Genomic DNA, 24,135 nt, shown 5'->3' with positions numbered 1-24,135 from the left:
GAACAACGCTTCAAACTTGGTTTAAATCTGTTTCTGACTCCTCCCAGAAGAACATAGCCAATAACAAGCCACGCCGCGACCAGTGACGACATACGTCCGCTAACATTTGCAGAAAAACGCTGATTGGCCGGGCCATTCTGGTCCGCCTAGCAACTGCCTGTGATTGGTCTTAAAATTCATCACCGTAAAGACGGTGATGAATTTTAGATGTATTAAATCTGGTAGACAGAAAGATGTTGAATTGAATTATATGTTTATTATTAATGTCTTAGTGTAGTTCCTACCAGCTGCATTATGTTGTATGTATGTTAATGTTCTGTCTCCTGCACGTGGTATATAAATAGTGTAGTAAGACTAATGTAAATGCTCTCAATATAAAGTAATAATAATGACTTAGTACTCACTGTTTAAAGCTATGGATAAATTAGATGTTTGGAATTGCAACAGAAACATGCAGTCAGTTTATTTTATAATACAATTTTACTACGGGATGAACAAACAACATCAAGTAAAGCCATTAGTCATTATAACATTTTATCAGAAGTGAAGTTTATTTACATATTTCACAATGTATAAGGGTATTTTATGTTGAAATCCTCAAAGCAGATCAAAAGGAGTAGAAGTTAACAAGGGAGAGAGAACACAGGGTTAAGATGCTTTACCAATTACAGAATCTGTTGCATAGTTTGACATGATTAAACAGAATACCTTTTCTAATATTGTGCTATGTATTCCCAATATCAAACAGCCTGAGACCGAAAGAGACTCTGTTGCTGCAAGGAGCCCCCTTCTCATTCTAAATTGTGCTACTGGTTCCCTGTAGGAGCCCAGACTGGGGTCAGAAGAGTCTCTAAAGTGGCCTCGCATTGACTCTACAGAGGTGTGTGCTCTACAGATGTTCTTTCACTGTGAAACATCACCAGAACTGTCTAAAGAGCAGGATGGACCAGGGCAGGAATCCCCCACCCCCCACCCCCAAAAATGTCGTAAACAATATTTAAATCTGAATCTGAAAATGGGCATTAAATTATCCAAACAGAGTAAATACAGGCTTTGCTGCCGTACAAAGCTTTTACAACCACATCTGGTGTCATAAGGGGAGTCCACTGGAGGACAGGCTGTGGTTACTCTTTAAATATATCACATTTGGGAAGGACAAAGAAAGACACACAAGACTGGATGTGGGTGAATTCCTCATATATTAAGCAAAGGGCATCAGCAATTGCCTTTAACTCAGACGACCTGCTCAGGTTTAAATCTCTAAAATGCAAAATACAACAGGCCACATTACTGTACTTTTAAATTTGCTGGTTCTCTCCTTCAGCCAGTAGAGGCCTAATTCTGCCTCTATAAGAAAATTCACCAAGTTTTTCTTTTCCTTTTTTTTATTATAATTTTTAAAAATTTTGATGGGTAATTCTGAGACATCTCTTAACAGTATCTTATGATTTGCTAACTCTCTATGGCTTCATATCTCATACGACTGATTCAGTTATACTTATGACAAACCTCCATAACTGATGATGACAAAAGATGTTTCTTAAAGTTATAAGATACTATTGAATTTCAAATTACTATGTCATTTAGTTATCAAGTCATAATAATGAGAACATATATTCATCTGTTATTAATAATGACAGAATTCATCTTCCACTCCATCAGGTCAAAAGTTCCACTTGTGTAAGAAATGCCAAATGATTTTATACCACATGCAGTGACAATGTTTTTTTTCCCTATCATTTTTTAAAACTTAATTTAGCCATGCAAGCCACAAGGTAAATGTTCACTTCCCTTAAAAAACAAAAAAAAAAGACCACTGATTTTTCATTTTTAACATGGAACTGTCGACAGCCTGTTGTCCAGAAGCTGTGGAACCTGTTACAACCACCAGATGCAATTACAACAACTGAAAATCCTCATCCCACTTCAAGGAATAATAGGCCTCATGCAAGAACCAAACAGATTAGTGCGGCATAACAGTCATACAAGGAAATCTGTCGTATTCTCCAAATTTTCTCATATTTACAGTTGTCGTACGTACGTATGAAATGTGTGAGTACCTCTTGTTGCTAAATTAATGGCCATGGCTGAGAGGTTTGACAGGAGGTTCTTGCGATTGAAGCAAATCTCACAGCAACAACAGAAGATTCTTGGATAAGGCCCATTGTGTTTTCAGTGTGGTAGGTGCTGGTTGAGTAAGTGTATCAATGGGATGGAAGTGAGGACAAAACTATGCTACAGAAAGAGCTCAGCTACCTCTTGTAAACTACCACATCATCATCTAGGGTATTTATTGCAGCACAAAAGTCCAAAAGAATCAAAAGCACAAGTTTACTCCACTGGAGCAGTCATTCTGTTCTTCAGCAAAATAACACACACCACTCTGTACATACTAGAGCTAAAATGTTACCTTTTTACAAACACGCAGTGTGGAATCAATTCCCAGGACATTGCAGTATTCTCTAAACACAAGCAATAAGGAACCATGAGTAAGCACATGTAAATTTGTGATCAGGGCCTGTTAGCTCATTCATGTGATAGTTAAGATACAGTTTGTTTGACACTTTAGTGGTTGACAAAGGGAAGCTTTTAATCTAAAACTGATTCTAATGAGACTTTGATCAGATTTCAGTTATTTATCCTGTTGTTATCTGGGCTTTCACTCTGGCTTTCAAAGCTTCTTCCAGCCTGATAAGTGCAGTTTTGGCAAAAATCATTAATTTTTTGGCATGAAAATGATCACAGTTAATGACACTGTACAGTCCTGATCCAGAACCATATACTCATTAGTCACAGAATTGCTAATAAAATTTGTTACCGGAAGTCAATTTGCCGTAAAACTGAAGCTTTGGCTGTTGTGAGGGAAGGTTTATTGCAGCCATCTGCAGATCTATAAAGCTACAGCCAATAGCCAGTTAGCTTAGCTTAGCATAAAGACTGGACAGGGGAAACAGCTAGTGTGGCTCTGTCTGATTTACCACCTACCAACACGTCTATCAACAAAACATATTTCATGAGCGATAGAGACACCAGGGCTATAATATACACAGCCCTGGATCAGGGCTAGACATGGTATGTTAGCACAAAATAGTGACTTGTAGGAGACCTGTAAAAAAACAGAATCTGTCAAGCCCTAGCTGTTAAGTCTAAATTCGTGTGAAACACAGCCATAAACTGTGTGTGTTGGCGAGGACAGGCTCTATCTGCCTCTGAACCGGCTGCCCTCTTTTTCATCTCTACTACAGGAAGGATAGACGCCCTGCTGAGAGAATCTAGCCATTCTATATTCAGCAGAGTGTCTGAGAGGATGACTGGATCTCTTCCTCCATCTCATACAGTCACATTTACCACACAGAGTTATTTCAAACCAAGGAACAAAGGTGCTTGTTTGTGCAGTTCACTTGGTCTTGATCATCATACTGAAATCTACTATCAATGTTCATACTTACACAATACCAGGATGTGTTTATGAAGAAATAATTTAGACACAAATTAAATACATATTTGCTAAAAAGGCAGCCTAACTACGTGTATTATCAAATAAGTCAATAAATAGTAATTTAGTTAAGTTTAAAGTTGTTTTTTTTTTTTTACCAATTTACAGGAAGTCCTTCTCATCTAGAGTCCAGTTTGGCTCCATTTCCTCCAATTTTCACCAGATATTTCTAATGACCACGTTGAAAAAAACATTTGGATTGATTTGATTTACCTGAGCAGAAATTGTTGCCATGACAACTTTACCATATTCCTCCTGGCTTTTTAAAAATAATTCTGTACTTCACCGTTAATATGTCTACGTTTGCTGCAAGAACTTGAAAGAAAACTAAATATCTTCACATAAATCTGAAGGAGACAAATGTAAAATTAAACACCATCAGATAATGTGAATGACTAGTTAAAACAGAAACAGCCAGTCTCGAGCAACTGCTTCTCCTCCAAAAGAAAGTGCATGGGGAGCTTTAACAGCCGTGCTTTGGAGAAATCAGCTAAGTGAAAAGTAATTGTTTCCTAAAGTTGCCCTGAGCCACTCTGAGCTCGTTCGATGTACGAGGCTCTTGGCACATTACACTCAATGATTCAGCAGGAAAGTCAGATGAGGGACATGGATCACTGCTGCAGCTCCTACACAGTACTCAACTACAACATCACACTCAGAGGAGATGAACGACCATTTGCATCCACTTCTCTCTTTCCTCTCCCTCTTACTTAAATACTAGCACATATTTGGGTTTATGGCTAGAGGCCCCTTCAACCATTAACTTAAATTTGTCCCAAGTATTTCTCAATAAAGTGGGCCTACAGAGAAGATGACCCTGCAACCCTTCATCCCATCTCAACCCTTGTCTCAACACTTGTTTTGCAATCTGCAAAAGGAGCTGTCCGCTGTTTGTATCAACTATCACTCGTTAATGAACAGTTCCAAATGTAAGTCCAACAAAAGAAGCTAATTTAGGCCTTTAGCTAAATATTTGATTGAAGGAGCTGGGTGATGTAGCAGCCAAGTTGCTAGTTGGTGAATAGCTGTAGGTGGCAACATGCTAGCTAGCTGGATCAGCCATAGTTACTCTGGCTGAGAAGGTTAAATTAAAGTGAATAGTGCAACACAGCTAATAAGCTGCAAAAGCTTCCTCCATTTTGGACTGTTAAGCTCATCTCCATTCAACTCACTGTCAAGACAGCCTGCTATTGGTCGACTGCACATTTGCACCAGGGTTCAGCAAGATTGAACTCGAGGCAGTAAATTCAGGCAGATTCACTGCTACCATGAGGAAAACCACTATTTGCGCTGACACCATCTGAATCAATTAAATTCGCTGCAAAATTGCAACGTTTTTAATGCTACTATGACCAGGCCTTAGCAGAGCGAGTAACCATCTTGAAATAATGACTTCCGAGTCAGGATAACAACTGCTTTATCTGCTCTTCTGTGACTGCAACATCTGCAGCATATAGCTAGCGTTTGATCAAATGATCAAACTTTTTCCAAAGCTGCACTCGCTCTGCTAGACTAGCATGTAGCTAGTTAACCACCAGTTTTACACAGTCCTTGAAAAGTGAAGTTGAGAAGTGGCACATATAGGTTCAACTTGAGGCAGGATATGCCAGTGGGTAGCAGTGGAACACAAGTGACATGCCATTTTTATATGCAGCAGCCATATGACACTAGAACAAGAACAGCATACCATCAGCCACTTTTCCATCGCAGCATGACCCTGTTCATGTCTGATGGTGAACTAAAAGCCTTCATCTCTGCTAACAGGAGAATGAGCCAGTGACTGCTGTAGTAGTTCATTATGCCATTACATAACTGGACTACACATACTGTAATAAAAAATGTATCAAGAACTCATCATTTAGTAAAAAGCCCACATTGCAGTAAAATGTTGGATAAGAGATGAGTCAGTGCCTTGAAACTGGTTTTAAGAGCCGTTTCTAATTACTCTTAATTAAAAATCATATATCCAGCATTTTAATACATTATGAGATTGACAGGCATTTTCTGCTCCATTTTGCGCAGTTATAGCTGTAGTTGCACTGGGAAGGTGGAGGAGAGAGGTGACAGTGACTGAATCCAAAACCTTGACAAAAAAACAAAAAAAAACAAAAACAGGTCCATCCTCGCTCGTCCTCAGTTCAGCAAGGCTGGCGTGGTCGCTGTACACATAGATCCACATAAACCAAGAGTAAATTAATCACTCCAGATGAAGCAGTGTGTGTGTATGTGTGTGTGTATGAGGGAACGCTTGTGTGTCTGTGCATCTAGATTCTGGTTACTGTGCTTCTTTTGGTCTTTTCCACAGAACAACAGATGGTGTGTTTTCCACGTTTTTCATCCAAAAAAACAGTTAAGTTGCAAACAATTGGTAGGCTCTCCTCTTCCTCATCTTCATCTGATTTCCCAGCCTCTAACTGCATCCGTCCTTCCTTCCCTCTTTCTTGTCAAGTTCGATCTCCTTAGTGCCTATCAGACGTTACTTCTTGTCGCTGTTCTGAAATATTTGTTCGTAAGGTGGTGGTGGGTGATTGCAGTAGGACGGAGGTGGGGGATAGGAGCCCATCACCATATGGGCGGAGCCAGGTTGTGCTGGGTATGCTGGGTGTGTCATGGCAACCCCTGGGTCACCACCTGTCATCCCGTTGACCCCGAAGCCCTGCATACTTCCTGGCTGCTGGGAAACTGGATAGAGGAAGAGAAACAGTTACCATTTACTATCAGTTGCTCACAGACTGTGTGGTCTATGGCTCTGTGATACACCACACATGGTTCATCATCTGTTCTAGAAAGTTTGGATACGGCACCTGTGGTTACTGGTGGTGATTTGAACATAATGTGTTCACAAGTCTCAACTGTTTTGCCATACTGCTGCTACTAAATGACCAATACTGGCTTTTTTTTATCCAAGATCTAAGTAAGCAAGTAAACTTGTCAGTGTTCTCTGCAATGGAATGAAGTTACTGTCTCTAAATGACATCAAACATGTCTTTAACTTCTCTGTACTGACATTACAGCCAACTCATGACATACACTGACACTGGTATTGTGGCAGTCATCTAATTAACACATGCGCCTTAGTGTTTCGAACTATAAGGGAGTGGAGGTCGAGGCTAACTAGCACAGCGCAGCCAAACAAACTGAACATACAGATTTATCATCTCTGGTCACAATAAAAAGTGGTGCGGCAAAGTTGTTCTGCATCTCCTCATGTAATACATCAGGCTAAACTAGAACACAGATATGCAGTTATGTAATAAAATCTTTGATAACACAATCAGTGACTGCTCACACTACGGCACGTAATTCCAAAATAACAGCTGGAACACTTACGAGGCAAAAGACTAAACCAAAATAATTCATCTTGTTTAAAAAAAGAGGCTTTGAATGTAGAAATCGACGTTACATCCTCACCTCATTCATTCATTAGCTGCCACTGACACTGTTACTTCACTGAGATTCCTAATTTATCTCTTCTGGGATAAAATGTTTAGCTACAATCAAAAGCCCCAAATGAACTCTTATGAAAGTCTTTCATTCTGTATTCTCAGAGCAGAGCGTGTCAGAAATGATTAGATCAAGCAGCCTTTGATAGTGACTATATTTTGAGTTCTAAATAGAGAGAAACTATTAATGACTTCCTCCTCTGGGTCACCTTTCTAATATCTAGTCTGCCTGCAGAATAGAGTTTTACATTGCAGTTATTATTGGAGCGCTCCATTAAATTTTCTGCTTGGCTGACTGACACAGAGAGAAATTCCATTCATTTAATATTAAAACTCAGAGAGTTTTATCAGCTGCCCTACTTTCCCCCAAAACCTCAAGTTTTAAATGAACCCTTAAAGGCCACAATGTTGATCATAACAAACAGGATGGGATTAGATTAGTTTAGCAAATAACTCAGTTTAAAACATTAGAATTTAACAGACTACACAGTATTTTGAAGGAGAAGTTGGCATTTGAATAATGAATTAATGTTATATGCTAAAGATCTGGGAGATGCTGAGATGCACCAACCACAGGAGACAAACATAAATTGCTAGAACACACTTAAGCAGGGTGGGCCAAACTCTCATATTTCTAAGTTGAATAAGCTCTTTCCATCAGAGTGCCTCTATCCCATTCAATGTCTTAAATCCTCCCTTTCTACCTTCACAAAAAGGATTTCACAAATCCTTTTTATTCACAAATCCTTTTTGTGAATGGTTGCCTTATCTGTACACACTGAACTCTTACAGAGGAGTCGTTTCCTTTCATATTCATTTCCCTCATACTCCTACAACAACCTGCAGTGGTGTGTGAGTGCATAGAAGGGCTTTAGAAGATGATTAGATGAGATCTCTTGTAAGCAAAGTTGACTTCATGACCTGCGAATAGTAAAGGCCTGTAAGTGTCAGTGGACAGTTTGTTCGCAGCATCAGACTTATAATAAGACATCCTTTCAGGGCCATGAAGAGTCAGAGCATATTTTCTTAAAAATCTTCCATTAGTTTTCCGGTTTCCGTGTGGGTTACAGAGACATTTTGGCTTACATCAGGTGTACTGTGTATATATCCATCTCCACTTTTTTAGTAACTTGGCCAGTAGTTGTTATAACTTTAAACATCTTGTTCTGGATCAGGACAGATGAACTGACCTGCTGATATTGCCATCTTGGCCTTTCTGTTAGTGCAGCAAAAACCCAAAGGGATAAAAGATGCACAGCTGCATTTATTTACACTCTTAGTGTCATTAATTCAATTGTTAATCACTCATATACCTGTAAACTATAATCAGCAGTTATACTGTATCAAAAATCAGAAGGCTGATCAATAGATTAGACTGAAAAATATCATACACATTCTATGAAAATTACAAAGTAGTAATGTGGCAAATTTGAGCCGCTATCACCATCTTCTCCCATTCAATTTCTTTTTTTCTTGAAGCATTTCTACAGAGGACAATTTTGATGGCTGCTCTATAAATATCTGTTTGAAGAAAAGGAGCTAGTTAAAAATAGATCATGTCAAAAGCAGTATGTTATATTATCTGTGACTGCTGTGTATGAACAGAGATGTGTCGTGGACCACAGTGATGGATATTACCAGCTTCCATTGTGATGATTATAATTCTATACTGGAAACAATATGGTTTCCATTTGTGCATCAATTGGTGACGCATATCCGGTACACATAACCAGGTTTACATGGTTATTATCAACTTTTTTGGTCACTTCTTACTGAACTACTCCTTGCAACTTTTTTGCAATTTTTGAGAAATTGTATGACTTATTTTTATTTAAAATGTGTTTCAGGACCTGGCGCCAATAAGGTCCAATATAAAAATCACTATCTAAACATCTAACATCTAAAAAAAGATTGATTTAAAAGTGATTCATTTACTGTCCTAAAATCATGGCAACAGTTACTATTGATTGCACTTACACACAAAGACTTTTTTCCTGAAGTGATTTAGTTGAAATATGTTCCAAAACTGATCATAACATACAGGTGGTGTAAAGCTGGAAGCACTTTCATTTGTGTTTTCCATATTTTTGTGTCTGTGTATTTGTTTGAACCCTACTGTACCTGGTGTGGTGACAGGGTGCCTGGTGAAGGAGACGTTGAACGCTGGCTCGTCTCTCAGAGGGGACGGATACATCCTTCTGCGGATGAAGAACCCAGCACCGCAGCAGAACAACACTCCCATCATCAGCAGCACCCTGAGAGACAAACAAAGGAGCTTTCACCAACTCAACATCATGAGCACACCCATGTATCTAATGAAAATAACACAGTCAAACACAGAGGTGCCACCATGACCAGTCGTACACCTAGTTGCAAACAGCAGCAAAAGAGAATTATTGTCTCCTCAGATAGAATTTGCTCCCCTCTGCTGTGAATCTCTAAATAAAAACATGCAGTTCAACAATATCTGTTCTCCATGGGGATGCGAGGACAATAAGCAGATTTTTATTGGCTTCAAAATGTGCTCAGTTTCTTATTTCTGGTGCATCTTCAGTTTTTTTTTAGTTGTGTAAGCAGCCCTGAACAATGGTCACAATAATCTACTTTCATGCATCTATTGACCACAAAGCTTCATAACACATGGTCTTTCTCAGTGCAGCGTTTTCTCAGTCGCCACATGACCAGAGTATGGAATAATATTAATATGATAACAGGTCATGTGATGAGTAATCTCAATTCGCTGAGATGTGGTTGTAAGCACTGGAGAAAGTTTGCAAGTGGACCTAGAGTTAAGTCCCCCCCCCCCAAACTTGCATATTAGATTTAGACTTACAGCCTTTTTATGCACAGTTTCTCCATACAATATCTGGCAAACAATAAATTCATTGGTTCCAGCAAAAATCTGTTTATTCCAGTGGAATTTATCCACTTCAGTAACACTCTTTTAATTAACTGATGTACAACTCAGAGAGCAAAATGCCAAGAGCAGTAGATGCTATGATTCACAGTTGCGCTGACAATGGTGAGTCAAGTTACCAGTGCTAAAAGCTACTGATTCTTACTATGAAAATATGTTGGATTCAGTCATACTTGGATATAACAATATGACTAATATGTTTAGGGTTTGCTCACCAAGCAAGAGATTATACTGGAGTATTTATTTATTTTTAGGAGTACTCGATATGTCACCAAGCTTCTGAATTTCAGTGAGAGACAGCAAGAGACACTGCCCAAACTCTAACTCACCAGAAATACCATAGTCTCTGGATGGACAGGGCTCTCACACAGCAGCGAGTCCCACAGCAGTCCTCATAGGAGCGACATCTGCAACAAAAAGGCACATAGGTCAGTTACAGCACAAATATAACCAGCACCAAAATAAATAGAGATACATACAGTATCCTCCCTAATTCACCTTTAGTATCACACCAAATTTCACAGCAATCCAGCTAATAGTTTTGCAATATTTCACAAATGTGAACCACATGCAGGAGCTACAGGAAGAGTCAGAGGACAACCAAAGTCATTAGAGCTCATGTTCTGGGAACCATGAACATCAAACAAAACTGTGTGCTGATCCATAAAAGCTTATTGTGCTGTATAATTGAAAAAGTTGACTTGCTAATGGAACTAAATGAAAAATGAGAGGATCACCAAAGTCATTAGGATTTATCCTCTGGGGAAATTTCACAGCAATACATCCAATATTCTTTGAGATACTTCAGTCTGGACCAAAGGTGGACAATTCTACAGGTTCTCTGTAGATTAAAGCTGCAGAATCAGTATTTCTTCAGAGTTCATTTGTTAATTTCTCCTTACATCAGAAGATGGTGAAACTGAACACATTTACCTAAGTGCTGTACATTTTTCAGGCCCTAACTTTCCATGATTACTTTACATTTGTATAACAAGTTTCATTTACAAAGAAAAGAAAAGGAAAAATTCATTCATTCATTTTAAATGCAATAATTCAACTTCTATTTTCATATTAAACACAGAATATATTTTAAAAGTAAAAACTGTTTTTCTACATGTCGGTCTTTCAAGTTTACAATTTAAGTGCATCAGTATGAAGGTTTAATAGTCATTAATTGTCATTCCTACATACAGTATCAGAAGTAGTTCATTTTGCAGCAGCACCAGGTGGCGAAGAGAAAGGAGGAGGAGGTGTCATGTTGTTTTCTCTGTTAGAGAAGCCAAATAAAAATGTGTGTGGGAAATTTAAAAAAAGAAAGAACAAATTTGTCTGAACAAAAGCTGGTCTTCACCCATAATAAAAACTCCTTTGCCCTCAAGTATTGAGGAATTTGGAAATTTCATAGCTAATTTTTCTCTGATCATGTCACAGCAGAAGCCAAGAACACAGGGAAAGGAGCCAAAAGCTAGATACTGATACTGGAAAAAGCAGGCCTACAGGTGGATGAGGTCGACACATTCACAGGCAGGAACAGAGGAACAGGCAGTAGGTAAACAGGGAAACTCACAGGAATCCGATGATCTGACAGGGAACAAAGAGAGTGAACAAGTAGAGTCCAAGCTTGATTACTGAATGAAGAACATGGGGAGAGACCAGGAGAACGCAGGACTGATGACAAGTGTGAACAGGTGGGAGATGAGGGGAGGACCAAGGGAAGACCATGACAGATCAATGTGGATGTGAATAAATGTGAGAATGAGTTGTGCATCATCTAGGCGATGGAACTTGTTTTCTAAGCAGTGTACATGTACAGTGTATACTGATGTGTCAGAGAACCAACTCTGGGAAACAATGTTTTACAAGATTTGAAAAGTGAGACAACATCATCCTAAAAACAGTGTTATTTCATGGTTGTGTTTGCTTATACAAAGGGTGTGTGCCCAATAGCTATATTAAGCCAGGCAGACAGATAGAAATACTCCTTTACAGCTAAGCTTTCAATACAACTAACCAAGCCTCCTACCAGAGACCACTTCCACTGTCATTAATCACATCCTGTCTGTGAAAGAAAGTTCTCCACATCCATCTCCCTGATCTCTTATTTGCTTTTTAAATGTTTAAAGTCATACAGATGCAATGCACAAAATTCCTCTCAAAAAACATGAAGAAGAGCCTAAAGTAATCCATCTACTTTTTAATTTGTGCAATAAAACTGAATATCCTCTTGAGGCAAGAAAAAAAAAAAATCACAGTTTTAAGAATTTAGAGGATACATTGTAAGATATATAACTTTCTAAGTCATAACAGTGAGGACGTCTGGAACAGGTTCAATGTAATTTTCACTTTCTGGTTCAGTTTCCATCAACTCCTGAGAACATTATGTTCGCCGGCTAGTCTCTGACGTCTGTCTGCAGTTTGGTAATGGGGAGGTAGAGTGCAGAGGGTTTATCAGAGCTTTTTCCCTGAACAAAGTTGATTTTGAAAGAGAACCAAAAAAGGAAAGTTGTGGGCTGTAAAAGCAAAAACAATAAACTAAAATAAGCTGAAACGCTATGCAGAGCTGTGGGGAGCTGTAGAGCTGGTGAGGCGAGAACTAGAGGTTTTGCTCTCCAGTTGCAGATAATTACTTCCTGTCTTCATACTGTTTTATTGCAGGACAGAGATCCTCAGTATGGCGCACTGACATTTCTTCCACAATAACAAGGCTCAAAGCATCAGACACAGGTGTATTGTAATGTTGCCATTAATCACCTTTTTCTGCTTCGTAAACAAAACTCTACAGAAGTTTTACTTTAAACGGCAAGCAGTCTGCAGCCCGGGAGCCAAATATTCAGAACAGAGGCCAACTGAGATTGATCAGTCTGTGGAGAGCAACAGGAAACCTGCATTAATACAACTGGAAATGATAACAAGGTGTGTGTGTGTGCCTGCGTGATAGATGACTGTGGATAGCCGCCACGACAGTGCATACCTCAAACTCCCAGAACCTGTCTGGTATTTCAGCAGTAGCCCAGGGATGAGCAACTGCTGTCCCTGGAGGGTCCCACAGCATGAAAACCAGGAGTTTTTTTGCACTGCGCCACACAGATGCCAATCCCTGCTGTGCTCCCTGCCTGTTTGCACGTATACATATTCTTTGTGCTGAAGGTATGGCAGAGAATTTAGAATAAATTTAGAGCAGTGTTTTCTAATTCCACGGATCCCGATCCTACAATTATAAGATCTTTCCTGATTGCGTTATTACTCGGAGGAAGAGTAAATGTTTTAATGCAAATTGCAGCAATCAGGTGCAACCTGTACTGTAACTGCCTCGCTGAGCTGTCACAGCCACTGCTGCTGCAGGTTGAATAAACACTGCTTCCAGGATGCAAATCACTGCGCTATGCTTGTTTCAATGAGGCCTCAATACAAAGAAAAAGTGCCTTTAGATGGATTTTTGATACTGTGAGGAGACTGAAACAGCAAGTGTCAGCATTATGGTTGTGTTCTTGTTGACACAAAATCATTATTATCAAGAGGGAAAATTATGGTTTAAGAGTTTCTACCTTTTATTTGGAAAAAGAAAACTCAAAAAAATGAGGTGAAACTCAATTATTGGCTCATCTACTCTGTGTTGAATCAATGTTAACCCTGAATACCAGAAACTGTCCTTTCAACTGTCCATCCTTGTGTTTTCTCAGGAGAAATGAACAGCGAGTCCTCAAATCCTCCATCTAAGGCTCTTAAATCTGGCTGCAGGCAAAGAAATGCGGCACTATGGAAAAGGCAGAGGTGGAGGAAAAGATACTGTGTGTTAAGAGTCTTAGTACAGGAATTAGGCTAATGCTGTCTGGATAGATTTGGTTTGAAATCGCCTGAAATTTACAAGAGGAAGAGACATTTCACTATAAAACATGGTACAGTGTGCAGGGTCACTTTGAGGGCACCAGAAGCCCTCTATATCTGTGATGTAACGTTACAGTCTTAGTGTGTGTTATGGTGAGTGGTTTGGTGTACAGAAATGTATCTACATCTATTAAATGTAGACTGACTGGGCAGTCGTTTCTTAAGCCTTGCTTGTTTATTTGTAGGTGACGGTAGCCCTGAGGTCAAATTGTTGTGTTTTCCATTTTATTAGTGTTTGTCCTCCAGTGTTGTTTTGTTTTGCACATCAGGGGCACCGTATATTGTTTAGGAGTTCTGAGTATTAAATCAAATTGTAAGATAGTAACTGGTTCACAGTTACTATCTTACTCGCCTATTGCATATTGCAGGGGTGTAGGTTTGCGTGAGTGTGTAAGTTCTTCAACATTAGTTATCTTGTTTTCCATGATGGCAGCAAACCAAAACAAATATATCATTGCATTATAATGCACTAAACAATTAATTAGCTATATTTCCCTCACTTGCTAATGTTTGTAAAGTTTTATTGCTGTGTGTCTCTGCTATCTGGATTTTGGCAGGGAATCAAACTGAACCTGTATAAATGAAGGGAACAAAATTGGGATTTTAAAAAGAGAGGGGAACATCCCCAGTGGAAATTACAATCATGGCATATTATGTCCACATTCTGGTTGATGAATTTCAAAACATCACCAGTGAGCTGTAAGGAAAACTGGGCATTTAGGGGCAGTAATGGGGGCACTACCTTAATGTAGTATATTATTAATATACTTAAATATTTGAAATCAATTCACATTTATGCTCATTTCTGAGGCTGTAGTTTGTGTTGCTCTCAAACTGTATTGTGTTACACTGACAGGAGCTTAAATATTGAAATTATTTAAGTGGCTCCAAGTTTTAGACACATTGATTACAGCTGTGAATTGTGCCCTTGGCACCTATCATCAGGTTATACTGAATCAAATTTAATGTCCAGATCCAAATATGCTGATACAGAACTGCCCACCACTGCATTCTGCTTATTCCAACTTGCAAATGTTAAATAAATTTCCCTGGAAACACCTACCAAAATTTCTGCTGAAGTGGGCAAATAATATCAATACTGCAACATCATCTAAGTTTTACTCCTTTTTCTCTCCTTTCTCTTTTCAGATGTTTTTGTTTCCTTGTTGGATTTGAGGAGAACAGTGTCATCTGTGTTAAATGAGAAAAAAAGACACCAGATTCCTGGTGTTGTTGAGGCTGAAAAGAGAGACGGTAATTGAGGGCCCGGAGAGAGGAAGAGGGGAAAGAAAGCGGAAAAGAAAGGGGGTTCTTCCACTGAGTTGTTTTTCATTACCAAAGTAATCCCTCTTCACTGACACTGTCCCTCTCTCTGTCTCTCTTCCTCCCTCTCATCACAGCTATAGCTGTGGCCAGCAGCTAAAAAGCAAACTAAATAAATGAAAGTTAGCACTGTGGGAGAAGCCTGTCATCTGTCTCAATCAGTAAAACACAGCGTGCCCCCCAGAACTAAGTAAAAATCTCCAGTAAGAAGTAGCTTTGGAAATGACACTGAATGAACTGAATTAAACTTTGCTTAGTGCTCAGTGGTTGTGCATGTTGATGAACCCACTAAGATTTAACCAACAAGTCCTCCAACCTCAACAAGCCAGTAGTTCACTTGTCCTCATATGGCCCATAGGAGCGTCTACAGAAATAATACACCTAGGACAGCATGCGAACCAAACCTTTGCTGTCATGGTTACAATAGTAGACACACAGTTCAGCTCATCAAATGGCCACGGTTTGGTTTGTGGTTTGGGTTAAAATAAGCACGTCCTCAAGGTTAGAGGACCTTAGTCACGGGTTATGGAATGAAACAAAGTAAAGTTCAGTGTTCTGCTGACCCATCCATCATTTTTTACACCCCGTCACCTGACTTCCTCCTTTGCTCCCATTATACTTACTATGGTTGCCAGAAGTTGCCCTGACAATAAAATGAAACTGTGGGTCATAATAAGCTGCTTGCACAGACAGCTCTCAATGTAACACAGTATTCTGCAGCTCAGTGCAGATTTGAGCTTCCTTTTGGTAACCTGGTCCAGACATAAGTTTTAACTGAATTTGCAAAAAATGTGAAAGAACAAAAAGTTTTTGTGAATATAATATAAAAAAAAGATTATGATGTCTGGAGTAGATTGTAGATTGTGCAGATTCAATTTCATTGGTTTAAAAATTGTAGAAGGGAACATTGTAGTACTTACATGAAGTAGATAGGGTATCCGCCTTCAAAATACCAGCAGTACTTTTTTGCTTCTACACACTGTAAAAGAGAAGGACAGATTAAGGTCATTGTTAAAAACTGAAACTATGCACACAAACAGCTATTTTAGTCCAAACATGCATCAGCCAGAGAGCAGAGAAACACAACACAGTATGGATGTTAGTGCTGGACTAATCTTTTCTACTGAGACGGGGACACAGCCTTACTGCTTTAAACCTCTGTGTTCCTCCTAGACCCCCGGCTCAGTGCCAAGTCCATGAAGGTGCAAGAGAGCACAGGAGATGTCACAGTTATTCTTAGCTAATGTGAGGATTCATATACCACAATGATGGTTTTTGTACTTGGAGCAGCTGATCCCACAGTTGGAAGGATAATACTTCAGCAAGTTTTGAGAAGCTAAAGCTGTTTTTGTACACGTTTAAAGGTCCAGACCTGAGGGGTGTTTCAAAAAGCAAGATCACCTGTAAAACCAGTTGGAAACAAACCCAGTCCAAGTCCAAGTCCAGGTTAGTTTCAAGACTTAGCTTCATTTTAGGCCTAATCTGTGTTACAATCTGTCAGACTGAAAGTGTTTTGGGCTTAAGTCAGTTGACAATGTTCCCAGTCTGTTTACAGTACAAATTTACATCACATAGTGAAACAGGATGTATCCAATCGTGTCATTAAAATCTGAGTTCATATATCACAACATACAACTTTGACCAACGGATGTGGCTTGATAGAGACACTTTCACAATCTCTTCTCGATTTAAATATCAGACCCATATTCCTACACATTCCCACATTCCATGTATTAAAACTGCAAAGTGAAAAACAGCAAATCTGAAGGTATTCCAGCTGCAACATCACCCAATGACCTGGCTGTAGTTTTATTTCATATGTATGTTGCAACTTGTACATCTATACATTAATTTTTACCACAAACAAACTGAGTTAACAGAGAAGTTCAGCTGATTGGTGTTCATCTCTATTTCGAACAGAGTTGCGCTCATCTACAACATGCAGCTAAAAGTTATCTTTTACTATGTTTTTTTTTAAGGTTTGCTCTAATATTTCATTCTCCACACAGTTTTGTCTGATTAAGGTTTGATGTCTCCGATCTGTGTGTTGAAATAAACCAGACTTGCCACATAATCTACAAACCAGCTTTATGAAACATACTAATCCTGGTTCAGTTGGTTAGGTTAATTCAAGACAGGCTTTTTACAGAAAGCCCTGTTTTTCTGAGCCTCCATTATAAAACAATTTTCAGGTATACAATGAGGCAACATAACAAACTTCCTGGCACTAATGGACACTTGTGTGTGTCTCATGTCTTGGGATTGTCAAAAAAAACTCACGTCAACAAACTTCACACAGAAAGACGTCTGAGAGACATTACAGTGATAATATTAATTAAAAAAAATTATGTTATCCTGGGTTTTAGAGGTAGGCCTACATCAGAAACAGCAGAGATCCCGTACTAAATTCAAATCCAGATTTGATAGCGATCAACAATAACATGCGGGGCGGTAGACTCAACGAGGATCCCCCTGCATGAGTACGAACCTCTCTTTTCCATTACTGGCTTCAGTTCAGAATACATAGAGTACTGACACTGGCAGGCTGGAGAGCGCCTTTAATTAACTGCCTTTGAAATGGTCTCCCTCTATGAAAATACAGCCCGCTTTGTAGTGGCGCATAGAGGATTTTGGCTTTATCATTTTGGGTCCTGCAATGAAGTGGTACAGGACATATCGAGTGCTAAGAAGAAAGAAAGAAAGAAAGAGAGAGAGGAGAAGGGAGGGAAGGTGAGATAGTAGGAGAAAAGGAGCCAGATGAAGGCAGAGAGAGGAAAAGCGTGCCAAATGAAGTGAATCACACTGCAGGGATATGCCTCGCCTCAGGGTGGCATTCAGCATACACACCATCACTTCCCATTAAAGTAGAGACATCTTCTCAGAGATAGCAAGTTGAACTGCAGTCTCTTTGCGAATGAAAACATGCAGTATTTGATATGGTTATGAAATTGATATGACATTCACTGAACTCTATTAACTCCTCCTCTGTGCTCTGGAAATAAAAAGTAGCACAGTGAAGTGGTGACAGTTTTGTGAGCAACTCTGCTGTTTGATCTGCAGGTACAGCAACATCTCATTCACTTAAAGCAGCAGATTCCAATTACATGAACAAACAACCCACACCCATCTACAATATGATAACACACGACAAAGTTTTCTACTGTGGTGTCCTTTAGGGATGAGATTTACATTTTGTAGCTTTGTGATGTGATTTTCTCGCCGTGCTCAAACTGATGCAGCGCTCTGAACCAGGCAAGTACGGTGTAGAAAGCAGGATGTCACCTGTATTGAAAGGGTGATTGGCCATGTCTGATGCTACAGTACAACTGGCAACATGTTTAGTAATCACTGGTCTTGAGGTCAATGGCATCATTTCATGCTGTTATATTATATGTTGGGGGAGCTACAGCACTGCTGATGATAGGACTACGGAAGATTTATAATGCCTAAATTAAAACAAATCAAACAAATAAAGAAAGTGAAATATAATAAACTTAGTTATGCAGAGTTTATCGTGCTTTTTATGTTTATGACTAAATGAGAAACATGTTTTTGTCATTAATAACTAAATGAACTGTTTTTCACTGTGTTGTCCAGCAGGGAGCATCACAGGCCTGTCAACACTAAATACAATCACTGTCACTACTTTTCATGAAATAGCCTGTTTTCGTACAGCAGTCATCTCAACAAACTTAGGAGACTTCTGGAGGCACTTTTTACACCAAATTGTAAGTTGTAAGAAATTTCATAAATAGCTTGTATTCTTAAATATGCAGGTAGGACTTGAAATATTTTTACTTTATTTTTCACCTAAGTACAAACTTCTCCTTTTAGCAGAGTGATAAATACAGGCCCAGAAGAATACATTAAATTCTAACCACATCTCTGACATCGTGTGGAGAGCAGAGCTGCAGGGTGGCATGGCAGGTCGAGTTGTTTTGGTGGCTCACAACATGCCAGCCACAATGGGTTATTTGTCAGGGCTACTGGTGGAGAATGGGACCATACTGTGTCACTTGGGCTGAAAAGTAATGGCAGAACACACACACACACACAGTGAGAGGGACAGAGAGAAAGATCAGTGAAAAAGCATCCTATCCCCTCTCACTGAGACAGTGTACACTCTATTTGTCCAGACTGTTTGCTGTTATCACTGTGGTCAGTAGTGGGAAATCCCATCCACACAGGAAGTGCATAATTAAATCTGTGATCTGTCATAATTAAGTGCTGTGATCTGAGGAACAGTGAACCAGTCTGCTTGATCTTTTCCCTCTGTTCTCGTTATGTTATATATTTTAATTTAAAAATATCAAGAGTCACAGAGCAGCTGGATTAATGACCCATGATTTTTAAAGATGGCCTTAACATTTGAGTACTGAAGTTATATAAAAACAAAAAAAAAAAAACAAATGTCACACCTGACCGAAGAGTAAATGTGATGGGGTTATTAAAATCATAAGAGTCCATCCTCACAGATGTATGACTGAATTCTGCAGATTTAATGAGAATCTGTCTGTACGAGGTACACTGTGTCACGTTGGCCTGAGAGAGGTGCTAGAAGGAGGCTCCGAGAGCAACAAGACCAAGTGTGTTAGCTTATTAACATTTGCTAATTAGAACTGAACAAAAAACACAGCTGAGGCTGATGGGAATGTCATTAGTTTTTTAGTATTTTGTCTTAAATGGAGAATTGACCTGACAATGGTGCTAAATAAAACAAGAGGATCACCAAAGTTATCACAACTCATCCTGAAGGGAATATGACTACATGTGCCAAATGTAATCAACACAATAGTTGTAGAATTGAAGTGGCTGTGCCATCAGGTATGAATGAGTGAGTGTGAAAAGTGTGAGTGGTGTAAAGCGCTCTGAGTGGTCGTTAAGACTAAAAAGGTGCCATATAAGTGCAGTCCATTTACCATCCATTTGGTTGTAGATGGTAGTAAATGTTTTATCCAGAGCCACAAAGGTCAATCTGCTGGTGCCACTAAGTGTAAAGTCAATAGGATTTATTCCCTGGGGAACCTAAATGTATGTACTAAATTCAATGCCACTGTGCGTAGTAGATCTTGAGTTATTTCACTTGATAAGTTTGATAAGTTTCTTGGCAATCAATTGAATAATTGTTGAGATGTTTCACTAAAAACGAAAAGGTAAATTCATGGTGGAGCTACTGAAGAGGAAAAGTTGAGGGATCATCATCAAAGTCCTTGAAATATATCATCTGGGGACTCTGAATGTCTGTACCCACTGTCATGTCACAATCCATCCAACAGATGTTAAAAGTGGCTAAAAATGGCAGGGGTTCATCCACTGGGAAACATGCACATGCTCAGTAAACCATATGTCTATTAGATTTAAATAATTCTTGCATACAAGAACATGTAGATCAGAAATTATGAAAGGGTCACCAGAAATGTAATGGTATTCAGCAGTTATGTTTTGAAACACCGTGGCATGATAGATGGTGCTACAGCAAATATAAAAGTTCACCAACAGCAAATTAAGTGGAATTCAACTGTAAGGTTCTGAGACATTTTGATGTAGGAATTTTTGTCAAGGGGAACGTTTGGTGTGATTGTGGTGCTATGGTAAAATACAGGGTCACCAATGCCGTTAAGATTTATCTTCTTGAGATCACAAATATCCATGTAATTCTTATCATCAGCCAGAGCTATTAAACAAGATAAGGCTTGAGTAGCACAAGTACAATCCATTTATCTGCCTTCCTCTCAGCATTAATACAGTATGTCCACTTTTCTGGCTGCAGTCAAATGCTGTTGCTGGCCTCAGTGCTACTGAAACAGACCCTATGAACACCATAGGTTCTGATATGAAAACTCTTGATCCTCTCTCTCAACCCTACTCCGAACCCAACAGCTTTGGCCTCTCATCTCACAATATTCAGGCTGACATTAGTCTTTATGACTTGGTTAACAATTTCACCTGTGGCGTGTGATGAGGAAGAATATTTAATCAGCATACCATGTACAGAATATGAAGAAACAGGACAAAACCGCAATACTCATATACAGAATAAAAAGTACATGCAAATTATAGCTAGAATAACAAAGCTTTAATTTCACAATTTTTGACTTTGTTGCTGTCCATCTACTTTAGTTTGGATCGTTATCCTGTCCCCAAACACTCTGCCAGCAATGGTCACTGTCCAGCTCTGTTCATTGTCTTTCTCTAATTAGAGCTCAGTGAAAGCGCTGACAGGAGAGGAAAATGTCCCTCTGTGCTCCCGCAGGACAAAAATGACCGTTACGCAACCAGGGAATGTGTTTTCCCGCTTTAAAAGCAGCTCAAATGGGTTTTGGCTAAAGGATATTGAAAAGGATGAATAGTTCAAATGATTCTACACCGAACATTAAACCTTTAGAAGCAGTGGTGTGTGTGTGTGTGTGTCTGTGTAGTGATCAGGAAGTGCTTGCCTTTGAAGTTGTCGGATGCTGTAGATGAGATTGCGAAAGGAGACAGGTCAATAAAGAAGCTTCCTGTGAAAAGTCAATCATAACTTAGCACTGCTTTGCTCTGATGCAGGCCTTCAAACTTCATGGAGTTTTGCTGGCTTGCAGTGTGTTACAGAAGTTTTTTAATGGGAGAATTAAATTATATTGCACACAAATCATAATGATGTTTTCTTATTATCAGGGATGTCAAAGAGAGTTCAGTCCCTCATTTTGGACTAAATGGTGTGCCACCCTGCCAGGAACAAACTCTAAATCCTTGTGATCTATTCTTTTGCTCGACTCTAACATTCTGTTTCATCTCCTCCACCCGTCTGTATTTCGCTTCCTTTCTTTCCCTCCTCTCATCTCCCATCCATCCCACCTCTCCCTCTCCATCCTGTGTTATTGATCTCTGCTGACCGCACAGATGACTCTGCCATTAGCAAACAGCAACAGACCAAGAAGCATCATTTGATTGTCAGTGTATGTTTGGCCTGATGTGGAGCCTGAGGAAGGCAGGGGGAGGTGTGCAGGAAGTACATGTTAATCTACTGGTCTGCCTTGGTCAAATCCAAAATACTGTGTGCTGTATGTGAACTGTAAATTTTGGTAACATTTCCATATATATAAAAGGAGATAATACACATTATTAATTGTAGCTGCATTTTATGTGAGCATTTACTGCTAAAAACAAGAGCTCTAATTTAGAGGCTAACACTAAAGTGGTTCTAATGCATGCAGGGATTGCTGGTTATGCTAAAGTAATGCTTTGCTAAAAACAGAAATAAAAGTATTTGACACAGAGCATTTCCAAAAACTATGACACAATAAATGACAACCAAACCGGACCAGAACACAGTAACAATCGTTTCATATGTAACTGAAACCACAAAAGCCATTCAAACAGGGCAGATTATACAGTAATGCCCACTCTCTTAGTAACTAAGGAGGCTGTAGTGGATGGCAAACTGCCCAGAAATAGCTCCTGCTGCTCTGCTACAGCTCAGTTGTGTGAGATTATGTCACATAAAATTGAGCTATTATCCTGCTAAGTGTCCCGCAAAATAAAAAATGCCAAAGCTTCTAAAATTAATACAACATCTGTCTAAAATGAGGTACAATACAACAACATGAAAACAGTTTCTTAAGCTTCTACCACACTGTTCAAATGTTGTGATGTTTGTTTGTTCAGGAAAACTAAGTGTACAAAAATTCCTCCGATGATGAAGTTTCTGTGGCAACATAAACTTCTTTGCACCAGCTTGGTTAGCCAGTCAGTAAGTCTGATTTCATGTCTTTGAAATGACCATGATTATCATTTTCCAGTTGGTAATTACAGCTGACTTGAGCAGTAAATAATATGTTTCTGAAAACCAGATAGATGTGTGACGTCAGCCACAGTCCATCATTAGAGGTAACTTAGCCCTGAGCTTGAAGATGCACACAATTTACCCTGATATTACCAACTGTGCCTGTCATACAAAAGAAGTTCAACACTCGACAGCTATTCCATTCAACTGCTATTCAACTATTCAGAGTGAAAATTATATCCATTACAGTAAGAAGCCTATTATACAACACCATGTTGAGCTGTCATATGAAATGAACGCCTGCGAGTGGACTCCATAGGAATCCTTTCAACATGATATGAATAAATCTGAACACCATGCCTGTGATGCTGTATTCCTGTCATATAACATAGTTAATATATTTAACAAATATACATAAGATTAATTATGATTTGACAAAATAAACCTACTGCAATTTGGTTTAACACATCACTCGAGCTGGATATTTACATCAAAAAACAATGCATGTAATAAGTAATTTCACTTGTAAAAATGACAATATACAATAAAGTTTGGTGAGGTTTTGGCACAAAAAACTCGGTTTGACAAAGGCTGGCTGGCTTGGATTCAAATAAATACTTTTAGAGGACTTTCATCGTCATGGTTACAATAATAACCACATGGGTTAGAACGATAGTGGTCGTGGCTAAAAGAAATAATGTCAATACAAGGTTGGCACGTTGCGTTTCTTGGCGACGAGACAGGCCAGGAGAAAGCCATAAAAACACAGAAGCAAGAAGCACTGCTGAGCACAAACATGGAATAATGGAAAACAGAAAGCCTCTGGAAGGTAATGTAGTCACACCCACCCTAAGGGGGGTGTGTGTGTGTGCATGTGTGTCATACTCATCCCTTCTACCTCCATGTATCAGACTAAATAACTAAGCTGCTGAACAGTAAAAGCTATATAATGCCTGGTGCATCTCCTAGGTAATTTTACCATGTTTCCATTCAGCTCACAGCAGTGCTGAGGCTCATGTCAAGTACAATGCAGACTGATGAAAGGTGAGGTGAGCCTGACAAGCTGAGTGTGAGATGTGCTAAACTGACCACAGTACAGAGGATAAACCTGTTGGATTCAGGCAACAACATGCTCTGTCCTCTGGCCTCACCTCAGGTCACACTCTACATGAGCAGCTCTGCCAAAACACTGCATTTTTTTTTTTTTTACAGGATTTCACTGTTCCTTTGACTCAGTTCTCACAACAATGTCTGAACGTGCAAAAATATTTCAGCTTGGAATCAGCGGTCCTCGTCACAGTTAATT

At 39.2% G+C, this 24,135-nt stretch overlaps 1 protein-coding gene across 10 annotated transcripts in view; it reads right to left on the bottom strand.

Moving 5' to 3' along the window:
- Positions 1-524: 524 nt before the first annotated feature.
- vopp1b (VOPP1 WW domain binding protein b) overlaps positions 525-24,135 on the bottom strand; it is a 96,705-nt gene continuing 73,094 nt past the window's right edge. For 4 of the 10 annotated variants that reach the window (XM_051066898.1, XM_051066901.1, XM_051066903.1 and 1 more), the window contains exons 4-5: positions 9,061-9,194; positions 525-6,178 (exon numbers count right to left, since the gene is read on the bottom strand). In XM_051066898.1, coding sequence (XP_050922855.1) covers positions 5,973-6,178; positions 9,061-9,194 — 340 coding nt within the window. In that variant the 3' untranslated portion in view covers positions 525-5,972. Of the gene's footprint in view, positions 6,179-9,060; positions 9,195-10,185; positions 10,264-15,984; positions 16,044-24,135 lie in introns of all 10 variants that reach the window. The other 6 variants (XM_051066897.1, XM_051066900.1, XM_051066895.1 and 3 more) reach the window with 3 other exon arrangements.

This window comes from Lates calcarifer, linkage group LG24, assembly GCF_001640805.2.
Source record: "Lates calcarifer isolate ASB-BC8 linkage group LG24, TLL_Latcal_v3, whole genome shotgun sequence".
In the NCBI taxonomy this organism is placed as follows: Eukaryota; Metazoa; Chordata; class Actinopteri; family Centropomidae; genus Lates; species Lates calcarifer.
The sequence above is the reverse complement of the archived record's forward strand: the minus strand, read 5'-3'. Positions and strand labels throughout refer to the sequence as shown.